The sequence below is a fragment of the Scyliorhinus torazame genome, chromosome 8 (assembly GCF_047496885.1).
Source record: "Scyliorhinus torazame isolate Kashiwa2021f chromosome 8, sScyTor2.1, whole genome shotgun sequence".
NCBI lineage: Eukaryota > Metazoa > Chordata > Chondrichthyes > Carcharhiniformes > Scyliorhinidae > Scyliorhinus > Scyliorhinus torazame.
The window spans coordinates 118,166,446-118,189,446 of record NC_092714.1 but is presented as its reverse complement, the minus strand read 5'-3'; the positions used below and the strand labels follow the sequence as shown (position 1 = coordinate 118,189,446).

At 51.2% G+C, this 23,001-nt stretch overlaps 1 protein-coding gene across 6 annotated transcripts in view; it reads right to left on the bottom strand.

The window, feature by feature from the left end:
• The window catches only part of frmpd4 (FERM and PDZ domain containing 4), a 924,678-nt gene that overhangs the window by 52,458 nt on the left and 849,219 nt on the right, over positions 1 to 23,001 (bottom strand). For all 6 annotated transcript variants that reach the window (XM_072514083.1, XM_072514082.1, XM_072514081.1 and 3 more), the window contains exons 6-7: positions 22,753 to 22,857; positions 19,886 to 19,993 (exon numbers count right to left, since the gene is read on the bottom strand). In XM_072514083.1, the coding sequence (XP_072370184.1) occupies positions 19,886 to 19,993; positions 22,753 to 22,857 (213 nt within the window). The remainder of the gene's footprint in view (positions 1 to 19,885; positions 19,994 to 22,752; positions 22,858 to 23,001) is intronic.

The window sequence follows — 23,001 nt, the reverse complement described above, 5'->3', positions numbered from 1 at the left end:
AATTAAAGAAAACTGGAGACTATCAGTCTACGAGAAACATAATTCAAAGCCAAAATCAAAGTAAACATTATGAGCTGAGGACACAATTGGAAAATAAAACTATAGAAATGACAGGAATTAAAAGTAACACCTCTTGAAGTCAAAGCATTTTGAACATCACAAAGGAAACAATGTAACCAGATCTATGAGATGAAGTCATGTCAAAATGAATACTTAGTTGGATTAGAAAGTTTAGATCAAAGATACTTTTTACAATCAAAGTGAATAATGTTACTTTACAATAACGTCATAAAACTTAATAACTGTTAGAAAGAGAATATAAACCTAGAGACCAGGGCAACCCGAATCAGAACTCGGAGAGAGGCGGAGAAGCAGCTCAGAGTCAGATTACAGTCAGCTCGGCCATGGGAAAGGGACAGGACATAGCAGCCGAGCTAAAACAGCTAATACATCTAAAGAAGACCAGACTTTAAAGAAGATTGATTGTCAAGTTGGGCCTGAAGGTCCCTTCAACCAACCAGAAGGATCCAGAAGCAAGATCTTTTTACCTTTCTGTAAAGACAGTAATTGCAGCTTTCAAAATAAAAAATATAATAATAAAATAACTTAATTTAACCTGAAATAGTGGTTATTCCAAAGTCTACTTTATTTACTTAGCAATGCGGGACCCAGGATCGATGCTACTAAATGGTAAGTAGATGAAATCTTCGGTGACGGTATGGGTTATACGAGGGAATAACTTGAAAATATAGTTTGACCTGAATAGCACCCACCGAAGCTTGCATCGGAGTCGAGGAGTGAGAATCCCTGATCACCATTTAGAATGGCGGCCCTTTTTGGTACAGGGGAAATTAAAAAACACACTACAGGAAGGATGTGATTGCATTAGGGAGGGTGCAGAGGAGATTCACCAGGATGTTGTCTGGGCTGGAGCATTTCAGTTATCAAGAGAGACTGGATAGGCTGGGATTGTTTTCATTTTGAGTAGAGAGGGCTGAGGGGGGATTGATTAAGGTGGAATCATAGAATCCCTACAGTGCAGAAGGAGGCCATTTGGCCCATCAAGTCAGCACCGGCCCTTGGAAAGAGCACCCTACTTAAGCTTAAGCTCAAGCCTTCATCTATCCCTAGAACCCAGTAACCCCACCTAACCTTTTGGACACGAAAGGGCAATTTAGCAGGACAATCCACCTAACCTGCACATCATTGGACTGCGGGAGGAAACCGGAGCACCCGGAAAAACCCCACGGAGACATTAGGGAAAGTCCAAACTCCACACAGACAGTCACCCGAGACCAGAATTGACCCCGAATCCCTGGAGCGGTGAGGCAGCAATGCTAACCATTGTGCGACCGTGTCGCCCTGTATAAAATTATGAGGTGTATAAAATTGTGAGGGATACAGGTAAGGTGGTCAGGAAGATACTTTTCCCTTGGAATCTGGTACTCACTGCCTGAGACGATGATAGAGGCAGGAATCGGGACTTCCGGTTGCGGTGATGCCTTGCTAGCCGCACGTTACGGCGGCTCCAGCTCCGACGGACCTTCGGGCTCTTTTAAGAGCCCCAACGGGAAATTTTGGGGCGACGCAACCCGGTGTGGGGTGAGTGAGAAGGGAGCCCCCCCCCCAACGAAGGAGGAAAATACTGGCGGCGGCGGCTGCAGATCGAGGAATCGTCGACCAAAGAGACAGAAAGGGAGAAGTACAAGATGGCGGCGGAGAATGCGCAGGCGACATGGGGGCCCGAGCAGGACGAATTTTTGAGATGGTGCGTGGAGCTACTAAAGAGGGAGGTGCTGACCCCGATGCTACAGGCAATTGAGGGGCTCAAGGAGACACAAAAGACCCAGGAGACAGAGCTCCGCGTGGTGGAGCAGAAGGTGACGGATAATGAGGACGAGTCCTGGGCCTGGCGGTCAATACACAGATGCACGAGGCACTTCATAAAAAATGTACTGAAAGGATCGAGGCCCTAGAAAACGGAGCGCGAAGGAAGAACCTTCGGATACTGGGTCTCCCTGAAGGTGTGGAAGGAGTGGATTGTGGAGCTTATGCAAGTACGATGCTGAGCTCACTGATGGGTGCTGAGGCCCCTACGGGCCCCTTGGAGGTGGAGTGGGCACATCGGATCCCGGCGAGAAGACCAAAAGCGGGAGAACCACCCAGGGCGATAATCGTGCGATTTCACCGCCTTAAGGATAAAGAAGAGGTCCTGAGATGGGCTAAAAAGGTGCGGAGTAGCAGATGGGAGAATGCAGTGGTACGGGTGTACCAGGATTGGAGTGCGGAGGTGGCGAGAAGGAGGGCGAGTTTTAACCGAGCCAAGGAGGTGTTGCATAAAAAGAAGGTGAAGTTCGGGATGCTGCAGCGGGCAAGACTATTGGTCACGTATCAGGAGAGACACCATTATTTCGAGACGGCGGAGGAAGCATGGACCTTTATTAAAGAGGAGAAATTGGATTGGAACTGAGGGACTGATACTGCAGGAAATGTTATTGTTAATGTTATGGTTGATGTTAATAGAGAAGTAAATTGGGAAGGGGGGCGACATTGGGAAATGTGGGCGCCGGTGAGGGGGGAAAGACGGGACATAGATGGAGAATGAGGAAGGGGAGAGGGAGGGGAAAGGGAGCTGCGCCACAAGAGGCGGGTCAGGTAAAGGGATGTTCCCGCGCCAGAAAGAATATGGCGGGAAGACAGGCGCAAGGCGGATGGGGGTTCCCCACACGGGGGGGTCGAGGAGTGAGCAGGAGTAGCCGGGGTCAGTTGAAGTCAGCTGACTTACGGAAGTAATGTGGGGGGAGCAATCACGCTAGAAAGAGATCTAGCGGGGGGGGGGGGGGACAACTGGGTTGCTGCTGCAGAAATCCAAAAGGAAATGGCTAAAGAGTGGGTGGACGGGGATGGTATGCGACGCTGGGGGAGCGAGTGGGAGCGCAGAGGCGGGATATGGGACTGGCCTAGAGAAGGTAATGGCTAGTCGACATGGGAGGGGGGCAGGTAGCCCCCTAGTGAGGCTGATCACGTGGAACCTGAGAGGCCTGAATGGACCGATAAAAAGGGCCCGAGTGCTCGCGCATTTGAAAGGACTAAGGGCAGACGTGGTTATGCTCCAAGAGACGCACCTAAAGGTGGCGGACCAAGTTAGGTTAAGGAAAGGATGGGTGGGACAGGTGTTCCACTCAGGACTAGGCGCAAAGAACAGGGGGGTGGCCATATTGGTGGGGAAACGGGTAGCATTCGAAGCAAAGAACATCGTAGCAGATAGCGGAGGTAAATATGTAATATGAGTGGCAGGCTGGAGGGAATGGAGGTCGTGTTGGTTAATGTATATGCCCCGAACTGGGACGATGCGGGATTTATGAGACGGATGCTGGGGCGTATACCGGACCTGGAGGTAGGAAACTTGATTTTAGGAGGGGACTTTAATACTGTGCTGGACCCGGGGCTAGATAGATCCAGCTCAAAGACCGGAAGAAGGCCGGCAGCGGCCAAGGTGCTTAAGGGGTTTATGGACCAAATGGGGGGAGTGGATCCATGGCGATTTCTTAGACCTAGGGCTAGGGAGTTCTCCTTCATCTCCCATGTCCATAAAGTGTACTCCCGGATAGATTTTTTTGTTTTGGGAAGGTCGTTGCTCTCTAGGGTGGAAGAAGCTGAGTATTCAGCCATAGCGGTTTCGGACCATGCCCCACATTGGGTGGACCTGGAATTAGGAGAGGAAAGGGAGCAGAGAGCACTCTGGCGATTAGATGTGGTACTGATGGCGGATGAGGGAGTGTGTGCAAGAGTGCGGGGGTGTATCGAGAGATACCTGGAGGTCAATGACGACGTGGGAGTGGTCTGGGAAGCACTAAAAGCGGTGGTCAGAGGAGAGCTGATCTCCATTGGGGCCCACAAAAGGAAAACAGAGGCCAAGGAAAGGGAAAGATTACTGGGGGAGATTTTAAGGGTGGATAGGGAATTTGCAGAGACCCCGGAGGAGGGACTGTACAGGGAGAGGAGACGACTCCAGACGGAGTTTTACCTTCTGACCACCAGAAAGGCGGAGATGCTGTGGAGGAAGGCACAGGGGAGGAGGTATGAATATGGGGAAAAGGCTAGTCGCCTGCTGGCTCATCAATTGCGAAAGAGGACAGCAGCGAGGGAGATAGGAGGAATTAGAGATGAAAAGGGAGACACGGTGCGAAGAGCAGGAAAGATAAATGAGGTGTTCAAGACCTTTTATGAGGGACTGTATAGGTCTCAACCCCCAGAGGGAGAGGAGGGGATGCGGCAGTTCCTGGATCAATTGAGGTTCCCGAGGATGGAGGAGCAGGAGGTGGTAGGCCTGGGGGCACCGATTGGGGCGGACGAGGTTATTAAGGGACTGGGGAGCATGCAAGCAGGGAAGGCTCCGGGACCAGACGGGTTCCCGGTGGAATTTTACAGAAAATATGTGGACTTGTTGGCCACGTTAATGGTGAGGACGTTCAATGAGGCCAGGGAACGAGGGACTTTACCCCCGACAATGTCGGAGGCGACGATATCGCTAATTTGGAAGAGGGATAAAGATCCGTTGCAGTGCGGGTCCTATAGACCTATTTCTTTATTGAACGTGGACGCCAAATTGCTGGCAAAGGTACTGGCATCGAGGATAGAGGACTGTGTCCCGGGGGTGGTGCACAAAGACCAGACAGGGTTCGTAAAAGGGAGACAACTGAATGTGAACGTGCGACGACTATTAGGGGTGATGATGATGCCCCCAGTGGAGGGGGAGGCAGAGATAGTGGCGGCAATGGATGCAGAGAAGGCATTTGATAGGGTGGAGTGGGAGTATTTATGGGAAGTGTTAAGGAGGTTTGGGTTCGGGAACGGGTTTATTAGCTGGGTCAAACTTCTTTATGGGGCCCCAACGGCAAGTGTAGTTACGGGTCGACAAAGATCGGAGTATTTCCGACTATATAGGGGAACAAGACAGGGATGCCCGCTGTCTCTATTGTTGTTCGCGTTGGCAATTGAACCTCTGGCCATGGCGTTGAGAGACTCCAGGAAATGGAGAGGGTGATTAGAGGGGGAGAGGAACACCGAGTCTCGCTATACGCAGATGACCTATTGTTATACGTGTCGGACCCAGCGGGGGGGATGATAGAGGTTATGCGAATGTTGAGGGAGTTCGGGGATTTCTCGGGGTATAGGCTAAACATGGGGAAGAGTGAATTATTTGTGATACATCCGGGGGACCAGAGTAGAGAGATAGAAGGCCTGCCTCTAAGGAAAGTGGAAAGAAACTTCCGATACCTGGGGATTCAGATCGCTAGGAGCTGGGGAACCTTGCACAGACTTAATCTGACACGGCTGGTAGAACAAATGGAGGAGGACTTCAAGAGGTGGGACATGCAGCCTCTGTCGCTGGCGGGCAGGGTGCAGGCAATTAAGATGATGGTCCTCCCGAGGTTCTTATTTGTATTTCAATGTCTCCCTATACTAATCACTAAGACCTTTTTCAATAAAATAGACAGGTGCATCACGAGCTTCGTGTGGGCAGGGAAAGTTCCGAGAGTAAGGAGGGGGTTCCTTCAGCGTAGCAGGGACAGAGGAGGATTGGCACTACCGAACTTGGGCGATTACTATTGGGCCGCCAATGTGGCAATGATATGTAAATGGATGATGGAGGGTGAGGGAGCGGCGTGGAAAAGACTGGAGAGAAAGTCCTGTAAAGGGACGAGTTTAGAGGCGCTGGTGACGGCGCCGCTACCGTTCTCACCAAAAGAGTTTACCACGAACCCGGTGGTGGCGGCAACATTGAATATCTGGGGACAGTGGAGGCGACAGAGAAGGGTGCGGGGAGCCCTGGTGGGGTCCCCAATCAGGAACAACCATAGGTTGGCCCCAGGAAGAATGGATGGAGGATTTCAGAGCTGGCACCAGTTGGGAATTAGGAGGGTGGGAGATTTATTTATAGATGGGACTTTTGCGAGCTTGGGAGCATTGGAGGAAAAGTATAAGTTGCCCCGGGGAAACTTCCTGAGATATATGCAGGTGAGGGCGTTTACTAGACAACAGGTGAGGGAATTTCCACTGCTCCCGACACAGGGGACTCAGGACAGAGTGCTTTCAGGGGTGTGGGTCGGAGAGGGCAAGGTGTCAGAGATATACCGAGAGATGAGGGAAGAGGGGGAGGAGTCGGTGGGCGAACTAAAAGGAAAGTGGGAAGAGGAGCTGGGGAGGAGATTGAGGAAAGTATGTGGGCTGATGCCCTAAGCAGGGTAAACTCCTCTTCCTCATGCGCCAGGCTTAGCCTGATTCAATTCAAGGTGCTACATAGAGCACACATAACGGGAGCAAGATTGAGCAGGTTCTTTGGAGTGGAGGACAAATGTGGGAGGTGCGGCGGAAGCCCGGCAAACCACGCACATATGTTTTGGGCGTGCCCGGCACTGGAGGGGTATTGGAAGGGAGTGACGGGAGTGATTTTGAAGGTGGTGAAGGCCCGGGTCAAACCAGGCTGGGGGCTAGCTCTATTTGGAGTTGCGGATGAGCCGGGAGTGCAGGAGGCGAAAGAGGCCGACGTTGTGGCCTTTGCGTCCCTAGTAGCCCGGCGTAGGATCCTACTCATGTGGAAGGAGGCGAAACCCTCCGGACTGGAGACCTAGGTAAACGATATGGCGGGGTTCATTAAACTGGAGCAGATAAAGTTTGCCCTGAGAGGATCGGCTCAAGGGTTCACCAGGCGGTGGCAGCCATTTCTCGACTACCTAGGGGAACGTTAGAGGGAAGACAGATGACCAGCAGCAGCAACCCAGGGGGGAGGGGGAGGAGGGGGGAGGGGGGGGTGGTTTAGTTTAGTTTATGTCAAACGATTATGGGGTTTAGTTATTTGTGTATTGTTAAAATTTCTTTACTGTTACGTTTGCTTTGTAAAAGGGAAAAAATTGTTGTTTGGAAAAAATTTTCAATAAAAATATTTTTTTAAAAAAGGAAAAAAAAAAAAGATAGAGGCAGGAATCCCCACGATATTTAGGTTAGGACTTGAAATACCATAGCATGCAAGGCTATGGGCCAAGTGCTGGAAAACTGAATTGGAATAGATAGGTGCTTGATGGTTCGTACAGACACGATGACCAAAAGGCCCCTTTCTTTGCTGTAAGACTCTATGATACTGTCGAATGTTTATAGTGGGCTAAAGGTGTTAAGGCCAACACACTGCATGCTAGCTAGAAGCAGTAATGATGACACATTGTTGGGCAGAGTGAAAACCAATCAACTCTGAATGGAGCCTGTATCAACAACAGATGTTGAACAGGAAAATAATCAATGTTCTTCCATTTACTTTCGTCATCTTGATGGATTCATGATGCACGATCAATTGAACAAAGACTAGAATTGGATGCAATTGAGGCTTTATTGCTCTAAGATGTGTGGCCTCCCACAGCAGCTGGCGAAATGGCTGCTGAATGGAGGACACACATATTTATACTCCACCTACTGGGCGGAGCCAGCAGGCAGGGACTACCGGTTCGAACCTGTAGTACATGCCCTACCTTACATCACCTAATAAAGGTGTAACAGATGGTTTACCACATTCACCCCCTGTTAAAATTGAGTCCGGTGGGGGTAGTGGAGAACCATATACAGCAATGAATCTATATTTACAGTATTTGAGCAGAAAAAAAATGTCTTTTGAAATCCGGCGGACCAGTTAGAGGTTTAACCGGCCTGGTGCCTTGATGTTCCGCTGGGAGCGACGTAGTGGTGGCGGCGATGTCGATGCTGGCCCGATGTTCGGGACTCCGGGAGCGTGTCAAAATCCTCTTCATCCTTGGGCATGGGCAGGGGAAGGATGGATAGTCCTGGTGGGGTTAATGCTGAGAGCGCCGGGGGAGGAGAGGGTGGCGCCGGGTCGGAGGGGTGTGTGTGTGTGGAACCTGCTGGTGCCAGGTCCCTGAGGGAGACAGTATCCTGACGGCCGTCGGGGTACGCCACGTAGGCATACTGGGGGTTTGCATGGAGCAACTGCACCCTCTCCACCAACGGGATCACCTTGTGGAGTCGGACGTGCCTATGGACCAGGACTGGTCCTGGAGCTGCGAGTCAGGTCTGGAGCGACACCCCGGATGTGGACTTCCTGGGGAAGGCAAAAAGACATTCATGGGATGTGTTGTTAGTGGCGGTGCACAGCAGTGACCGAATGGAGTGGAGTGCATCAGGAAGGACCTCCTGCCAGCGAGAGGCTGGGAGGTTCCTGGACTGTAGAACCAGTTGGATGGCCCTCCATACTGTCCCGTTCTCCCCCTCTACCTGCCCGTTTCCCCGAGGGTTATAGCTGGTCGTCCTGCTGGAGGTGATACCCCTGCTGAGCAGGAACTGACGCAGCTCATCGCACATGAATGAGGATGTAGGCGGGCAAGCCGAACAGAGCGAAGATAGTGTTTAGGGCTTTGATGACAGTGGCAGACGTCATATCGGGGCATGGGATGGCGAAAGGGAATCTGGTACGGGCGAAGGCCTGATGTGCCTCGGCTGCCAGGGGAAAGTGTGTGGACTGTAAGAGTGGGCGGGCCTTGTCCGCATAGTTTGGGACCCACTCAGCGCAGTATAAGAAGAACCCCAGGCAGCGTTTGAGGGCCTTGGGGCAATGGGGAATGGGGAGCTCCATGAGGGGGCGCATGCGGTCGGGATCGGGCCCCAGAATTCCGCTCTGGACTACATAGCCAAGTATGGCTAAGCGGGTCGTGCTAAATACACACTTCTCCGTGTTGTAGGTGAGGTTGAGGAGAGTGGCGGTGTGGAGAAATTTGGCAAGGTTGGCATCGTGGTCCTGCTGGTCATGGCCGCAGATGGTGACGTTGTCTAGGTACGGGAAGGTGGCCCACAAACCGTACCGGTCAACCATTCGGTCCATCTCCCTTTGGAAGACCGAGACCCCATTAGTGATGCCGAAGGGAACCCTGAGGAAGTGATAGAGACGACCGTCCACCTCTAAAGCAGTGTATGGACGCTCCGATTTACGAATGTGGAGCTGGTGGTAGGCAGATTTGAGGTCTACCGTTGAGAAGACCCGGTACTGTGCAATCTGATTGGCTGTATCAGATATGCGTGTGAGGAGGTACATGTCGAACTGCGTGTACCGATTGATGGTCTGGCTGTAGTCCATGACCATTCTGAGTTGCTCCCCAGTTTTAATGCCTACCACTTGGGCTCTCCAGGAGCTGTTGCTGGCTTCGATGATGCCTTCCTGAAGCAGCCGCTGGACCTCTGACCTGATGAAGGTCCTGTCCTGGGTGCTGTACCGTCTGCTCCTGGTGGCGACGGGTTTGCAATCCGGGGTTAGACTTGCGAAGAGAGAAGGCGGATCGCCTTTTGGGTCACGAGGCCGCACACAAGTGGGGGGTGGTAGGGCCCGCCGAATTTGAGGGTTAGGCTCTGGAGATTTCACTGGAAGTCCAGACCTAGTAATAGAGCAATGCAGAGGTTAGGGAGGACGTAGAGGTGGAAGCCGCTGAATTCTATGCTCTGGACCGTGAGTGTGACCGTACAGTACCCCCGGATTGCGACGGAATGGGATCCGAAGGCCAGGGAGATTTTTTGGTTGGCGGGGTGTACCGCGAGGGAGCAGTGCCTTACCATATCCGGGTGTATGAAGTTTTCGGTGCTCCTGGAGTCCAGCAGGCAAGAGGCCACATGGCCGTTGATTTTCACGCTGGTCGATGAGGTGGCCAGGTTGTGCGGACGAGACTGGTCGATCGTCACTGAGGCGAGTCGTGGTCGATCGTCGTTGGCGTCGGATGATGCGGAGCCTGGGGGGCCCAGGTCCAAGAATGCTGTCGGTGTCCATGCCCCGTGGGGGAGACAAGATGGCGGCACCTGAAGATCCTGCGGGGGACAAAATGGCAGCGCCCATGGACCGCACATTGCCGGGGTTGGACAAGATGGTGGCGTCCATGGGCGCACGTGTACTGAGGGGGAGAAGATGGCGGCGCCCACTGGCCGCGCGTGGTCCAGGGAGATGAAGATAGCGGTGCACATTGTGTGTAGACTAGGGGGGGTGGGGCGATAGCGGCAACTGCGCGGGCCTGGCACACTGCGGCGAAGTGCCCCTTTTTGCCGCAAGCCTTGCAAAGGGCCGCGCAGGCCGGGCAGCGTTGGCGAGGGTGTTTCTGCTGGCCGCAGAAGTAGCATCGGGGGCCCTGGGGTGTGTGGGCTGGCTTGTGGCGCAGGTGTACTGGCTGGGTAAGGCCCCCGCTGGGGCGGCCGTCTGTGGGGTCTGGTGGGCTGCACAGCTGCGGGAGGGGGGGGGGGTAGGCCTGACTGTTGCGCAAGGCGACCGTAATTGAGAGCGCTAGCTTCTTTGTCTCAGCTAGATCGAACGTGGCCCCTTCTAACAGTCTTTGGCGTATGAGGTCCGACCCAATCCCCGTAACGAACGCGTCCCGCATAAGGAGGTTCGAATGTTCAGTGGCCGTAACGGCCTGACAGTCACAGTCCCGGACGAGTGGGATTAGGACCCGCCAGAAGTCTTCTGTGGACTCACCAGGGAGTTGAGAGCGAGTGGCGAGTACGTGCCTGGTGAAGAGCGTGTTTGTCTTCTGTGCGTAGTTTTCTTTGAGAAGCGTCATGGCGTCGGCGTAGTTCGGGGCTTCCTAGATCAGCGGAAACACATTGGAGCTCAAGCTTGAGTACAGGATCTGTATATTCTGAGCCTCCGGAACAGGGGTGGTCGCTGAGCTGATATACGCCTCAAAGCAAACTAGCCAGTGATTAAAGTCCTTTTTGGCGTCGTTGATTGCGGATCCAGCTGCAGGTGATCTGGCTTGATACGGAGGTCCATCTTTTTGAAAATCTTAGAGCAATAAACTGATGCACGGTCAATTGAACAAAGACTAGAGTTGGATACAACTGAGGCTTTATTGCTCTAAGATGTGTGGCCTCCCACAGCAGCTGGAAAAATGGCTGCGGAACGGAGGACATGCATATTTATACTCCGCCTACTGGGTGGAGCCAGCAGGCAGGGACGACTGGCGAACTTGCAGTACATGTCCTACCTTACATCACCTAATAAAGGTGTAACAGTGGTTTACCACAATTCATACCATAGGAAAAACGTAATACTTTAGTGGGTAAATGCAGGGCGTGATCCTGCGGCCACGCTGCGTAGGAAAAGCAGCTTGCCGCAGCCCATCAGCACCATTGAAAGCCGGAAGACCCCGCTCCCGGGATCTACCTGACTCACAACCCCTCGCAAGATTCAACGCAATCTCACGAGACGTTGGCGATGTGAAGCCCGCCCACAGGTGGGCTGGATCACTTTTTCGCAAATCTGCATATTAGAGCCAGCAGTAAGCCTTACTCTAATATGCAGATTCCCGAAGTACCTGAGGCTTTGGGATTCAACCTCTTCACTTCAAAGATCTCCGGGCAAGCGCTGTTTGGTACAGATCCCCCCCAAATGGGGACTGGACGGAGCAGCACTCGCGGCGGTCTCCAAGGGGATCAGAAGCCCCCAGCTGCATGCCCTTTGGGCAGGGTGGCCACCTAGGTACCCTGGCAGTGCGAGCCTTGCAATGCCAACTAGGTGCCAGCCTGCTCTGCCAGCTGGCACAGGCACTGCCAGGTTGGTGGTGCTAAGCTAGCATTTTATGTGTGTGTGCGATCGGGCTGTGGTTGCCCGGCGTGGGTGTTGGGTAGTTCGGGGGGGGGGGCTGAGGGGCTGATATTGTTTTTGGGCTGGGGGGCGGGGCGGGGGGGGTGGGGGGGGGGGAGGTCGGGGATTGTTTTGGGGGCCTCATAGGTCGGGATGCCATTTAAAAATGGCATCACAATCTCTCGCTACAATGAGGAGTCCCGACGAGGGGAGCTCCCCACTAACCAAAGCAGGACTATGCGCGGCCTCGGCCGTGCGTTCCCTGTTCAGGCCCCTTATTAAACCCGAGTCGCATTTAATCACCTTATGTTTCTCGGCACTACGAGTGCTTCCTGTTGATTTATGTAGCAAATATAACTTCCTGACAAAATTCTGAAATCAAAATTCCAAAATTGTGCTCGCCGCGGTGGCGGAGAATGGGCATCAAACCCAAGATCGGGTCCAACGCCGCTCCCGCGATCCTCCGGTCCCCGGAGAATCACCGCCAATCGGGCGCACGATGTCGACGTGGCGCCGGTGCCCGCCCGCGCCGCCTTGTCCCGCCGTTCACAAGGTGGTTTAATCCACGCCGGCTGGAGAGGGTTGACAGTGTCGGGACTTCTGCCCATCGCGGGCCGGAGAATCGCCGGGTGTGGGCCCGCCGACCGGCGCGATTCCCACCGACCGGCGCGGCGTGATTCCCGCTCCCATCGAATCTCTGGTGACGAAGAATTCGGGACACAGCGGGGGCAGATTCACACCAGCCCCCATGCTGAATCGCGCCCATGATGCAGGATGTCCCACGAGGTAGTGGGATCTGGAATTCAGGATTTGCTTCCTTTTCCTCCCTTCTCTGCCACTGCTCGCCTCCGTGTTAAGACATTGTGACTCAAAGCGTGGTGCAGCGTGACGGATAAGTTGTTCTCATTCTGAACAATTATAACAAGCTACTTTAATGTCAATGCTACCACATTTCATGGAGAGTTTCAGAGTGTATTTCAAGTGTTTTCTTTGTCTCCTGGAACACTGCCATTTGAGATGTGAGAAAACAGAACCTGGTGGGACAGAGATCCTTCAGTCAGCCAGACAGTGTCCAGTCCATTGCAGTTGATTTTACAGGAAGTTTGCCTGAATGAGCCTGGAGTGGGCTTCAAGAAGGGCACAAGCGTTTGTTCGACAGTCCTCCCATTGAATCTGCGGCATGCGGTGGGAACATTGCGGATGGAATTTCTCCAGCACTCATGCTTCGCTGTTACACAGTCTGGGTCTCACTGCAGTACAACTGTGTGGTGACAACAACTGCTCTTTACAGTAGGCTTTTTGTTGACTTGTGGAGGACTTTGTTGTCAAACCTTTGATGCTGTAGTTTGTAGAAGGCTGAGTCGGGGAAGCTGATTCCATATTGAATCTCCTCATCAATTTAAGAGTGGTGGCTGTCAAGGTATGGAATGTGCTCAATATAATCCAGTCTCTCTCTCAACATATATGGAAGGTGGAATATTTGGCTTGCCAGGTATGAGTTCTGTTTTGGCAACATTCAAGGACAGGCCGAGTCTCTTGTGTGCAGAATTGAAGAAATTGAGAGTGCAGCAAATCTGGTGCAGAGTGGGCAATGGCACTGCATTCATCTGCAAACTGTAGATCATGCATGTTTATGGTGGTCAGTTTAGTTTTGGCAAGGAGGTGACTGATATTAAAGAGTTTACCATCGAGAAAGTATTTAATACTCACACCAGAGGGCAAATGATCTTTGATTAGGTGAATAGCCACTGTCAGGTAGGTTGTAAGTAGCACAGGGGCTATCAAACAGCCTTGTTTGATACCAGTCTGCTTTTGAAGGTGTCTGTTCCAGATTTCCCACTCAAGACAATGGCAGTCATATCGTCATGAAGATTTGGACATCCAAATCTTTGGAAGACAATGCATAATGCCTTGTGATTTACTGAGTCCAATGCTTTGGTCAGGCTAATGAACAGAATGAAGAGTTCTCGACAAGAATGAAAACTTTATTCAGTGGCAGCATGGAGTTGAATGTCGATAAATATAGGATTAGATGTAGCTGCGATGCAGGCTGACACGTGGAGAATGGTCACTTGGTGAGTAGCAGCGTGCTCCCAGTACCTACACTGCCATACAAATTGGGCGGCATGGTAACACCGTGGTTAGCACTGTTGCTTCATAGCGCCAGGGACCTAGGTTCGATTCCCGGCTTTGGTCACTGTCTGTGCGGAGTCTGCACATTCTTCCCTTGTCTGCGTGGGTTTCCTCCAGGTGCTCCGGTTTCCTCCCACAAGTCACGAAAGACGTGCTTGTTAGGTGAATTGGACATTCTAAATTCTTCTCCCTCAGTGTACACGAATAGGCGTGGCAACTAGGGGATTTTTACAGTAACTTCATTGCAGTGCTAATGTAAGCCTACTTGTGACACTAATAAAGATTATTTTTATTAATCCCCAGAAAATAAGGTCATAACAGGAAGAAAATAGTGCTCAGCTGGAGAATGATATTCAGAAAAATAATTTTAGCCTTTTTGTCAGTATATAATTTAGATAGAAGCACATCCTGTACTATCCATGACTAAACTGTTTGGATTGAATTTATTTCATTTCAATTTATAGAATTCATAGAATTTACAGTGCAGAAGGAGGCCATTCGGCCCATCGAGTCTACACTGGCTCTTGGAAAGAGCACCCTACCCAAGCCCACACCTCCACCCGATCGCCATAACCCAGTAACCCCACCCAACACTAAGGGCAATTTTGGACACTAAGGGCAATTTAGCATGAGCAATCCACCTAACCTGAACATCTTTGGGCTGTGGGAGGAAACCGGAGCACCCGGAAGAAACCCACGCACACACGGGGAGAATATGCAGACTCCGCACAGACAGTGACCCAAGCCGGGAATCGAACCTGGGACCCTGGAGCTGTGAAGCAATTGTGTTAACCACCATGCTACCATGCTGCCCTGCACGACTGCAGCAATAAAGTTGAATTGCCAAAAGATTTGCAGTCACAAAACCTCTATTAACAGTGCATCCTTCTCATGTATCTTCAACCCCGGAGACGGTAATACCATGGAGAAAGCCCATGGGGTCTGGATTTTGCCATAAGCCCGAAATTGGAAAGCGACCCTACTTTGGCTGCTGCCATGGAACTCAAGGAAATGTTTTCCCAGTGGTGGCCAATTAGAAGGTCACCACTGGGTCCGTTGTCCACGAGTGTGCCCAACAGCTTCCAGTCCAATCAGAGTGGTTCAGCAGCCTAAGCAGCATCACTGCTAGGGACCAGGCAACCTTGATGGTGGGTTGCAGGGGAGGAGACCAGACAGGGATGGCAGACCATGGCAACTCATAGAATCATAGAATTTACAGTGCGGAAGGAGGCCTTTGGTGTTTGGGGGCGGTGGGGGGAACTTGGCCTGTCAGTCAACAGTGGCACAAAGGGTATTCTGCTTTTACTGGTCTGAGTTGGACGGATTCGAGTTGAATGCACTCTAAACTGATATTCTGGTTCCAGCAGCAATGCCCAACAGTCAGCGTAACTGGAAGTTTGTAAACTTAACATTTTTCTGGCTGGTCAGATTTATAATTTGGTGTTGTTGCCATTTACTGCCACATTCATTCACTGCCTTCTACATCGTCCCCACTTATTTAAAAAAAAGAAGTGCTATTCAGCAAATGAAACAGCTCCTTAGAAATATTGGCTGAAATGGAAGTTGAGATGCTGCCTTGGCAAATTATTGTTTTTTGGTTTGAAGAAGAAAAGGACCAGGACAGTCACACACTGTGGCGCACAAAGACTCCGTGAGACAAACAGAGTGAAGTCGATGAGGCTTTATTAAGCGTGTCTGTTCCCCAGCAGCCCGATAGTAAACTGGCATGCGGGGGAAGGCACCGGCTTCTTATACTTCGCCTTCAGGGCGGAGTATGAGGTCAACGGCCAACCAGGACCCGGGATCTGTCAGCCAATGACATTAGGGCTTCCAGTCCCACATGACCCCCAATACATACTACCACATTCACCCCTTGTCAAAAATGAACCCGGCGGGGTGATGCTTCGTATGGTGGTAAGGGTTTACAGTACTGGTCCTGGGAGGAGAGAACAGTTACATGGTAGGACCGTATTGGACAGTATCGTCCTGTTACAACTATTTACAGAGGAGATATGAAAACAAAATGTTCATTGGACAGTCCATCTTTGTTTTACATCGACGCCACGAGTCGGTCGGGCGGTCTGGTCGTCCGTGTCGATCGCCTCGGCCCCGGCGGTGGTGGTGGTGCTTGTACCAGCGTTGTCGCCTCCGGGAACCGCACGGTTTTAGCTGTCGGTGCAAAGGGGAGGGGGGCTGATCCTCCTGGGAAGGGGGCGGTCGCGGGGTGCGGCGGTGGCAGGAAGGGGGGCGGTTGGATTGATGGTGCCGGGGGGGTGTGCGTGGTGCCGGCGGGCGCCAGATCCCGCAGGGAGACCGTGTCCTGTCGGCCGTCGGGGTACTCCACGTAGGCGTACTGGGGGTTTGCGTGGAGGAGGTGAACCCTTTCGACCAACGGGTCCGCCTTATGTGCCCGCACGTGCTTTCGGAGCAGGATGGGTCCTGGGGCCGCCAGCCAGGTCGGCAGCGACGTTCCAGAGGAGGACCTCCTAGGGAAGACAAGGAGACGCTCGTGAGGCGTTTGATTAGTGCTCGTACATAATAACGACCGGATGGAATGGAGAGCGTCCGGGAGGACCTCCTGCCACCGTGAAACTGGGAGATCCCTGGACCGTAGAGCCAGTAGGACGGCCTTCCAGACCGTGCCGTTCTCCCTTTCTACTTGCCCGTTCCCCCGGGGGTTGTAGCTGGTCGTCCTGCTTGAAGCTATACCCTTGCTGAGCAGGAACTGGCGCAGCTCGTCACTCATGAAAGAGGACCCCCTGTCGCTGTGGACGTATGCGGGGTAACCGAACAGTGTGAATATGCTGTTCAGGGCTTTAATGACTGTGGCCGCGGTCATGTCGGAGCAGGGAATGGCAAAAGGGAAGCGGGAGTATTCGTCCACTACATTAAGGAAATACGCGTTGCGGTCGGTGGAGGGGAGGGGCCCTTTGAAATCGAGACTGAGGCGTTCAAAGGGGCGGGAAGCCTTAATCAGGTGCGCTCCATCTGGCCTGAAAAAATGCGGTTTGCATTCTGCGCAGATGTGGCAGTCTCTTGTGACTGTACGGACCTCCTCTAAGGAGTAGGGGAGATTGCGGGACTTGATGAAGTGGTAAAACCGAGTGACCCCCGGGTGGCAGAGGTCCTCGTGGAGGGCTTGGAGGCGGTCAATTTGTGCGTTGGCACATGTCCCGCGGGATAGGGCATCAGACGGCTCGTTCAGCTTTCCGGGCCGGTACAAGATCTCATAGTTGAAGGTGGAGAGTTCGATCCTCCACCGCAAGATCTTGTCGTTCTTGATCTTGCCCCGCTGTGCATTATCGAACATGAAGGCAACCGACCGTTGGTCAGTGAGGAGAGTGAATCTCCTGCCGGCCAGGTAATGCCTCCAATGTCGCACAGCCTCCACTATGGCTTGGGCTTCCTTTTCCACTGAGGAGTGGCGGATTTCTGAGGCGTGGAGGGTTCGGGAGAAAAAGGCCACGGGTCTGCCCGCTTGGTTAAGGGTGGCCGCTAGAGCTACGTCAGAGGCGTCGCTCTCGACCTGGAAGGGGAGGGACTCGTCGATGGCGCGCATCGTGGCCTTTGCGATGTCCGCTTTGATGCGGCTGAAAGCCTGGCAAGCCTCTGTCGACAGCGGGAAAGCCGTGGTCTGTATTAGGGGGCGGGCCTTGTCTGCGTACTGGGGGACCCACTGGGCGTAGTATGAAAAGAACCCCAAGCAGCGTTTCAGGGCTTTTGGGCAGTGCGGGAGGGGAAATTCCATGAGTGCGCGCATACGTTCAGGGTCGGGGCCTATTATCCCATTGCGCACTATGTAGCCCAGAATGGCTAGCCGGTCGGTGCTAAAAACGCACTTGTCCTCATTGTACGTGAGGTTCAAGGCTTTGGCAGTCTGGAGGAATTTTTGGAGGTTGGCGTCGTGGTCCTGCTGATCGTGGCCGCAGATGGTTACATTGTCGAGGTACGGGAACGTGGCCCGTAACCCATGTTGATCAACCATTCGGTCCATTTCCCGTTGGAAGACCGAGACGCCGTTTGTGACGCCAAAAGGGACCCTTAGGAAGTGGTATAATCGCCCGTCTGCCTCGAAGGCTGTGTAGGTTACATTGAAAATCTAAGCCCAGCAAGGTGGGGGCACAGAGTTGGGGAAGGACGTTAAGTTTGTAGTTTTTGAATTCCCTCCCCTGTACCGTTAGGGTAACTATGCAGAATCCCTGGATCTGTACGGAGTGGGATCCTGCGGCTAGGCAAATCTTTTGTGCGCTGGGGTAGGTAGTTAAGGAACAGCGTCTTACCGTGTCGGGATGTATAAAACTTTCCGTGCTCCCGGAGTCGACTAGGCATGGCGTCTCGTGGCCGTTAATTAGGACCGTTGTCGTCGTCGTCTGGAGAGTCCGGGGCCGAGCCTGATCGAGCGTAACCGAAGCGAGCCGTGGTTGTAGTAGTGGGGTGGGGTCCGTTGTTGCCGTCCAAGAGGACGTCGGGGATGGATAAAATGGCCGCCCCCATACCTCGCCCGTAGATGAGGGGTCACAAGATGGCGTCGGGGGTGGACAAAATGGCCGCCCCCATGCGTCGTACAGGTCGGGGGCGGTCCAAGATGGCGGGGCCCCTCCTCCCCTCGTGGTGGTCGGGACCCAAAATGGCGGCGTCTGCGGGTCGCACATTGAGTGCTGGGGGGCGCTAGGACCGCGCGGAGTTTCCGGACCGCGGGCGCTAGGACCGCGCGGAGTTCCTTTGGTGCGAGCTCTAGGACCGCGGGCGCTAGGACCGCGCGGAGCTCCCTCGCTGGGGACCGGCAGGTCAGTGCGAGCGCTGGGACAGTGAGGAGGTCCCTCGCCGGGGACGGAGGTCGGGGTCCAGGTGGAACAGACACGCTTAATAAAGCCTCATCGACTTCACTCTGTTTGTCTCACGGAGTCTTTGTGCGCCACAATTTATTAAGCGTGTCTGTTCCCCAGCAGCCCGATAGTAAACTGGCATGCGGGGGAAGGCACCGGCTTCTTATACTTCGCCTTCAGGGCGGAGTATGAGGTCAACGGCCAACCAGGACCCGGGATCTGTCAGCCAATGACATTAGGGCTTCCAGTCCCACATGACCCCCAATACATACTACCACACACACTGCGGCCGCAGCAATGATGAGTACAAGTGTTTTGATATGCTGACCTGATTTATTTGTGAAAATATATGGAAAGTTTCATGGAACATTTTAAAGAAGTTGGGACATTTCCTTGCTGAATTAAATGATTATAACCTGTGTTACTGACTGCTCGGATCACTGCCCTGTACATCCAGCACGTACATAGCCAGAGATCACTTTTTGATCAACATGTGCCACATGTTTCTTCAGTGATCATTCCCTAAGAATAATACGTTTGTTTCGATTTGTGGGGGAAATAAAAATATTTCAGGATATCCCGGTGCCATAGCCTACTTTAAGATGTGCAGATAACTCATGGTGCACACTGTCCATCCCTTCCTCAAAAGTCCCCCCTGCCCCCTCCCACCACCACAGAAAAGGATCCCTAACTCTGCCATTAGTCACAAGGAACACTGACAACACTAATTCAAATATTGTCCAATTTGAAGTGGCCTCTCTTTGATTGCCGCCTGTATCACCTGTGAGATTAACTTAAAATCAACCTCAGGTCCGCTAAAGGTGAAAGTGTAAAGTTTAGACTTGGAAAAGATTGCACTTGTGCATTAGGGGATGTACAGTTTGGGGTATGAGCAGAAGGTGTTTTGCTCCACATGTGGCCACAACTGTCAGTGACAGATGCTCTCGATACCCAACGCGAGCTTGTGATGCAGAACTGATATTCCTTGCCTGTATAAGACAAAAATGTAAAGGAGTTGGCCGCTTCATGTTTAACCTTGCCTGTAACTGCACTTACTGTACTGACCTAGGATTAGAAATGTTTCAGATCAAAGTTACAAACCACGAGAGGGAACTGCAAATATTTCAACCCCTCATTGAGAGTTCCTGCCATGCGCATTCAGCAGCAGTGTTCGCAGACTGGGCAGGCTGTTCCAAAAGGCCTACGCACTTGATGCAGTCAAGTCCCGTATCTCTGCACAGCAATTGAAAAGCAGAGGTTCAGCCCAGCCTGATTGCACCGTTTACCGTAAGCGAAGACCTACCTTCATTGTTGTGCTGTTGTCAAATCGGAAAGATTTAGTTTGGCCATTCTCAAGGTAAACTTTCAATACATTCGGCATGAACAGGAGGGAATTGTCTTTGACGGTGTCCTGTGAATAGACAAGACAGGCACATTACAGTCTAACCTTTCCAAGGCTGCAGTGGCATTTCTGCAGCAGACATGATTGTATCTTCTCCTCATTGTCTCCAGTGAGTACACTGAAATGTGAAATGCTTGTAGCGTTGAGACTCCTTCCAGTTTAGAACATTCGTTCATCATAATTATTTATGTCTGATGTATTCCTGGAGGAAAACATACAAATTAAGTAATAAATAAGCATGAGTTGGCCTCCTGTGCCATTAGGTCAAAGTGGAAAAATAGAAACGGTTTCTCTCCCGCTCTAACTCTTTTAGTTCCCTTCTTTCTGCCTTTGTCTGTCTTCCTGTTCTCTGTGTGACTCTCACTCACTTTTCTACCTTGTTGTCTCTGCTACTACTTTGTTGTTTGTCTGTTCCATCCCTTCTGTCTTGCTGTTACTGTAATTTGTACTCTCTCGTGTGTGCTCTATTATCAGTTTCCCACTCTGTCTTTATGCAGCCTATTTATGTTTCTTTCCTGATTTGTTGAAAATGTACATTTTGTAGTATTTAAAGATTAAGGCATGCATCAAGATGAGAAAGAAAATGTACCTAGTTGCAGGTGGGGATCAGGTCTGGACGGGACATAATATAATCTATACGCTCTAAAATGAAACCAAGCGCAAGGCAGGGATTGAGATGAGGTCTGAAAAGGATTGTTGGATGAGGTGAGGGAAGGAAAGGCTCAGGACTGGACTCGTGGTTGGAAAGAAGGATCTTACATCATCATGGAATCCCTACAGTGCAGGAGGAGGCCATTCGGCCCATCAAGCCTGCACCGTTTCTCTGAAAGAGTACTCCACTCCCCACCCTATCCCTGTAACCACACCTAACCTACACATCCTGGACACTTTAACAGGCAATTTAGCATGGCCAATCCACTTATCCAGCACATCTTTGGCCCATCTAGGCCAGATGGCCTTCAGTTGATGTAATGGATCCAGAAACCAAATGTACAAGGGTAGCAGAAAGACTTGAGAGATAGTGTCCTGGGCACAAAGGGGAGGAAACTGAGGCATGGAACAGGAGACAGTGGCATGCAAAAGGCTGGTTAAGATAGTTAGGCCTGAGGTTGTGGGCAAAACCCAAGTTACCAGAGCAGGAGGAAGCACAAAAAGTCTGAGGCCCTAAAAAAGTGGGGTGGTGATTGTGCCAGACCCTGAAGCCAAATAGGGAGGTTAAACCAACAATCCCTGAAGCCTTAAGTTGGACTGTGGAAGGAGCATTATTGACCCTGAGGCCAATGCTGAAAATGAAACTGGAATGTTGGGTAGGAGCTTTTGTAATGTTGATCTTTTTGATGTTTGGGGGTCATGGGAGTGTAGTTTGTATCTGAGTCAGGGCTGAGCAGGTTATTTCTGTAGGCTGGCAGAATGTGTTAACAGGCTCCTGGTTAACAATAACAGATGGCCTTCCAAGCTCTGTCTCATGCTCAATTTTGTGAAGCAACAGAAGCTTCAAACTGGCTGATCTAGTGAAGCAAGGCTGTTGATTTGATTGTAGTCTCCTAGCCTGGTTTGTAGCAAGATTTCTATATAGCAGAATCAGCGAGTGGAAAGGGGAATTTGTTCCCTTAATGGCGGTTGCCATTTTAACCCATCCATTAATTGCAATTGTTCCAAGCCTGTGACATAAAGGAATATTATTGAGTATAATCTTGATAAATGTAAGATATAAAATGGAATTGTACATTGGGATAAATTAACTTGGCGCTCCTAGTGTACAGCTTGTTGCAATGCAAGTATATAACTGGTATAAAGAGGTCAGTGCTCCAATACTGTGGCCCACATGGTTTCTCATCCATTTGGTTTAATTAGTGAACAGAAATGAGTGCAGGCTGTGAATTGAGCACATGGCCTTCTGTGGACAAATGTGCTCCCCTGTCACACTGTGTTTAGCATATTGCAAAGTTTACCCCATAATACCACATGCTAATACTAAGTGGGGGGTCCCTTTGATTTTTACAATCTTAGTTTTAGCAGATAGGACAACACAATTTCAACATAAACATTTGAATTGTAGTGAGGATGACAAACATCCTTTTACTTTCAGTAAGATCTTGCCAAAGGCTGCTGAGCCTCTTCACGGCAGCTTTATAGTGTTTCTTTGCCCCCGACAGATCAATTCTGATTGAACAAAAATGTATTTTAAGCTCAGCAAGTTTGCAAACAACTGTACGCTGCACAAACTCATGTCCAGTGTAACCACTGTGAGAACATTATTTTCTGTGAAGCTGCCAATTGATTTATGCTGGAGAACATGCTTCGCTGATTCATACTCGGATATGTAGCAACAGTGTGGCAGTTTGTCATAGTTCACTAACTATTGTTAAATATGTGATGATCTGATCTATTTCTCTCAGTTACATATTTTACAGGGGCTGTAAACCTTTCAAATTTGAAGGAAAGCTTGCTTGGGTGGGAAGAACTAGAGTGGGGAGCGGCTCATGTGGAGCATAAATGCTGTTACAGGTCAGTGGGGCTGAATGGCCCGTTGCTGTGCTGTAAATTCTAAGTCATTCTAAGTAATAAAAATCTCTGAAGTGGAAGCGGTGACAAAATTCATTATGTACCTTGCAGCTCAGTATCAGTCCATGCTGGGGCTAGACTCTGAGTTGGTGATGCAAAGCGATCAAACGATGTGCTTGGCAACAAAGCTGTTCATCTTAGTGGCAAGTGTTAGTGCCCCACACGCCTATGGCATATACCATACTTGCCTCATCTTCACTTACCGGGACCTGACCATTTACGATGACCTCCTCAGAGAAACGAACCTTCACTGGGTTGGACTTCAACCTGGCCTTCTTGGCTGCGCTCATAAAGGCCGACTTGGGAGACTGAAACAGGAAACAAGATTTAGGCATTGGGAATTATAATGGTACCATTAATCTATTCAAGTGCTCAAAGGTATTTCAATTCAACCACAAGCTGTCTTACAGTCAACAAGGGTGGTTTTGATTACAGGTTCAGGTTTAATTTTT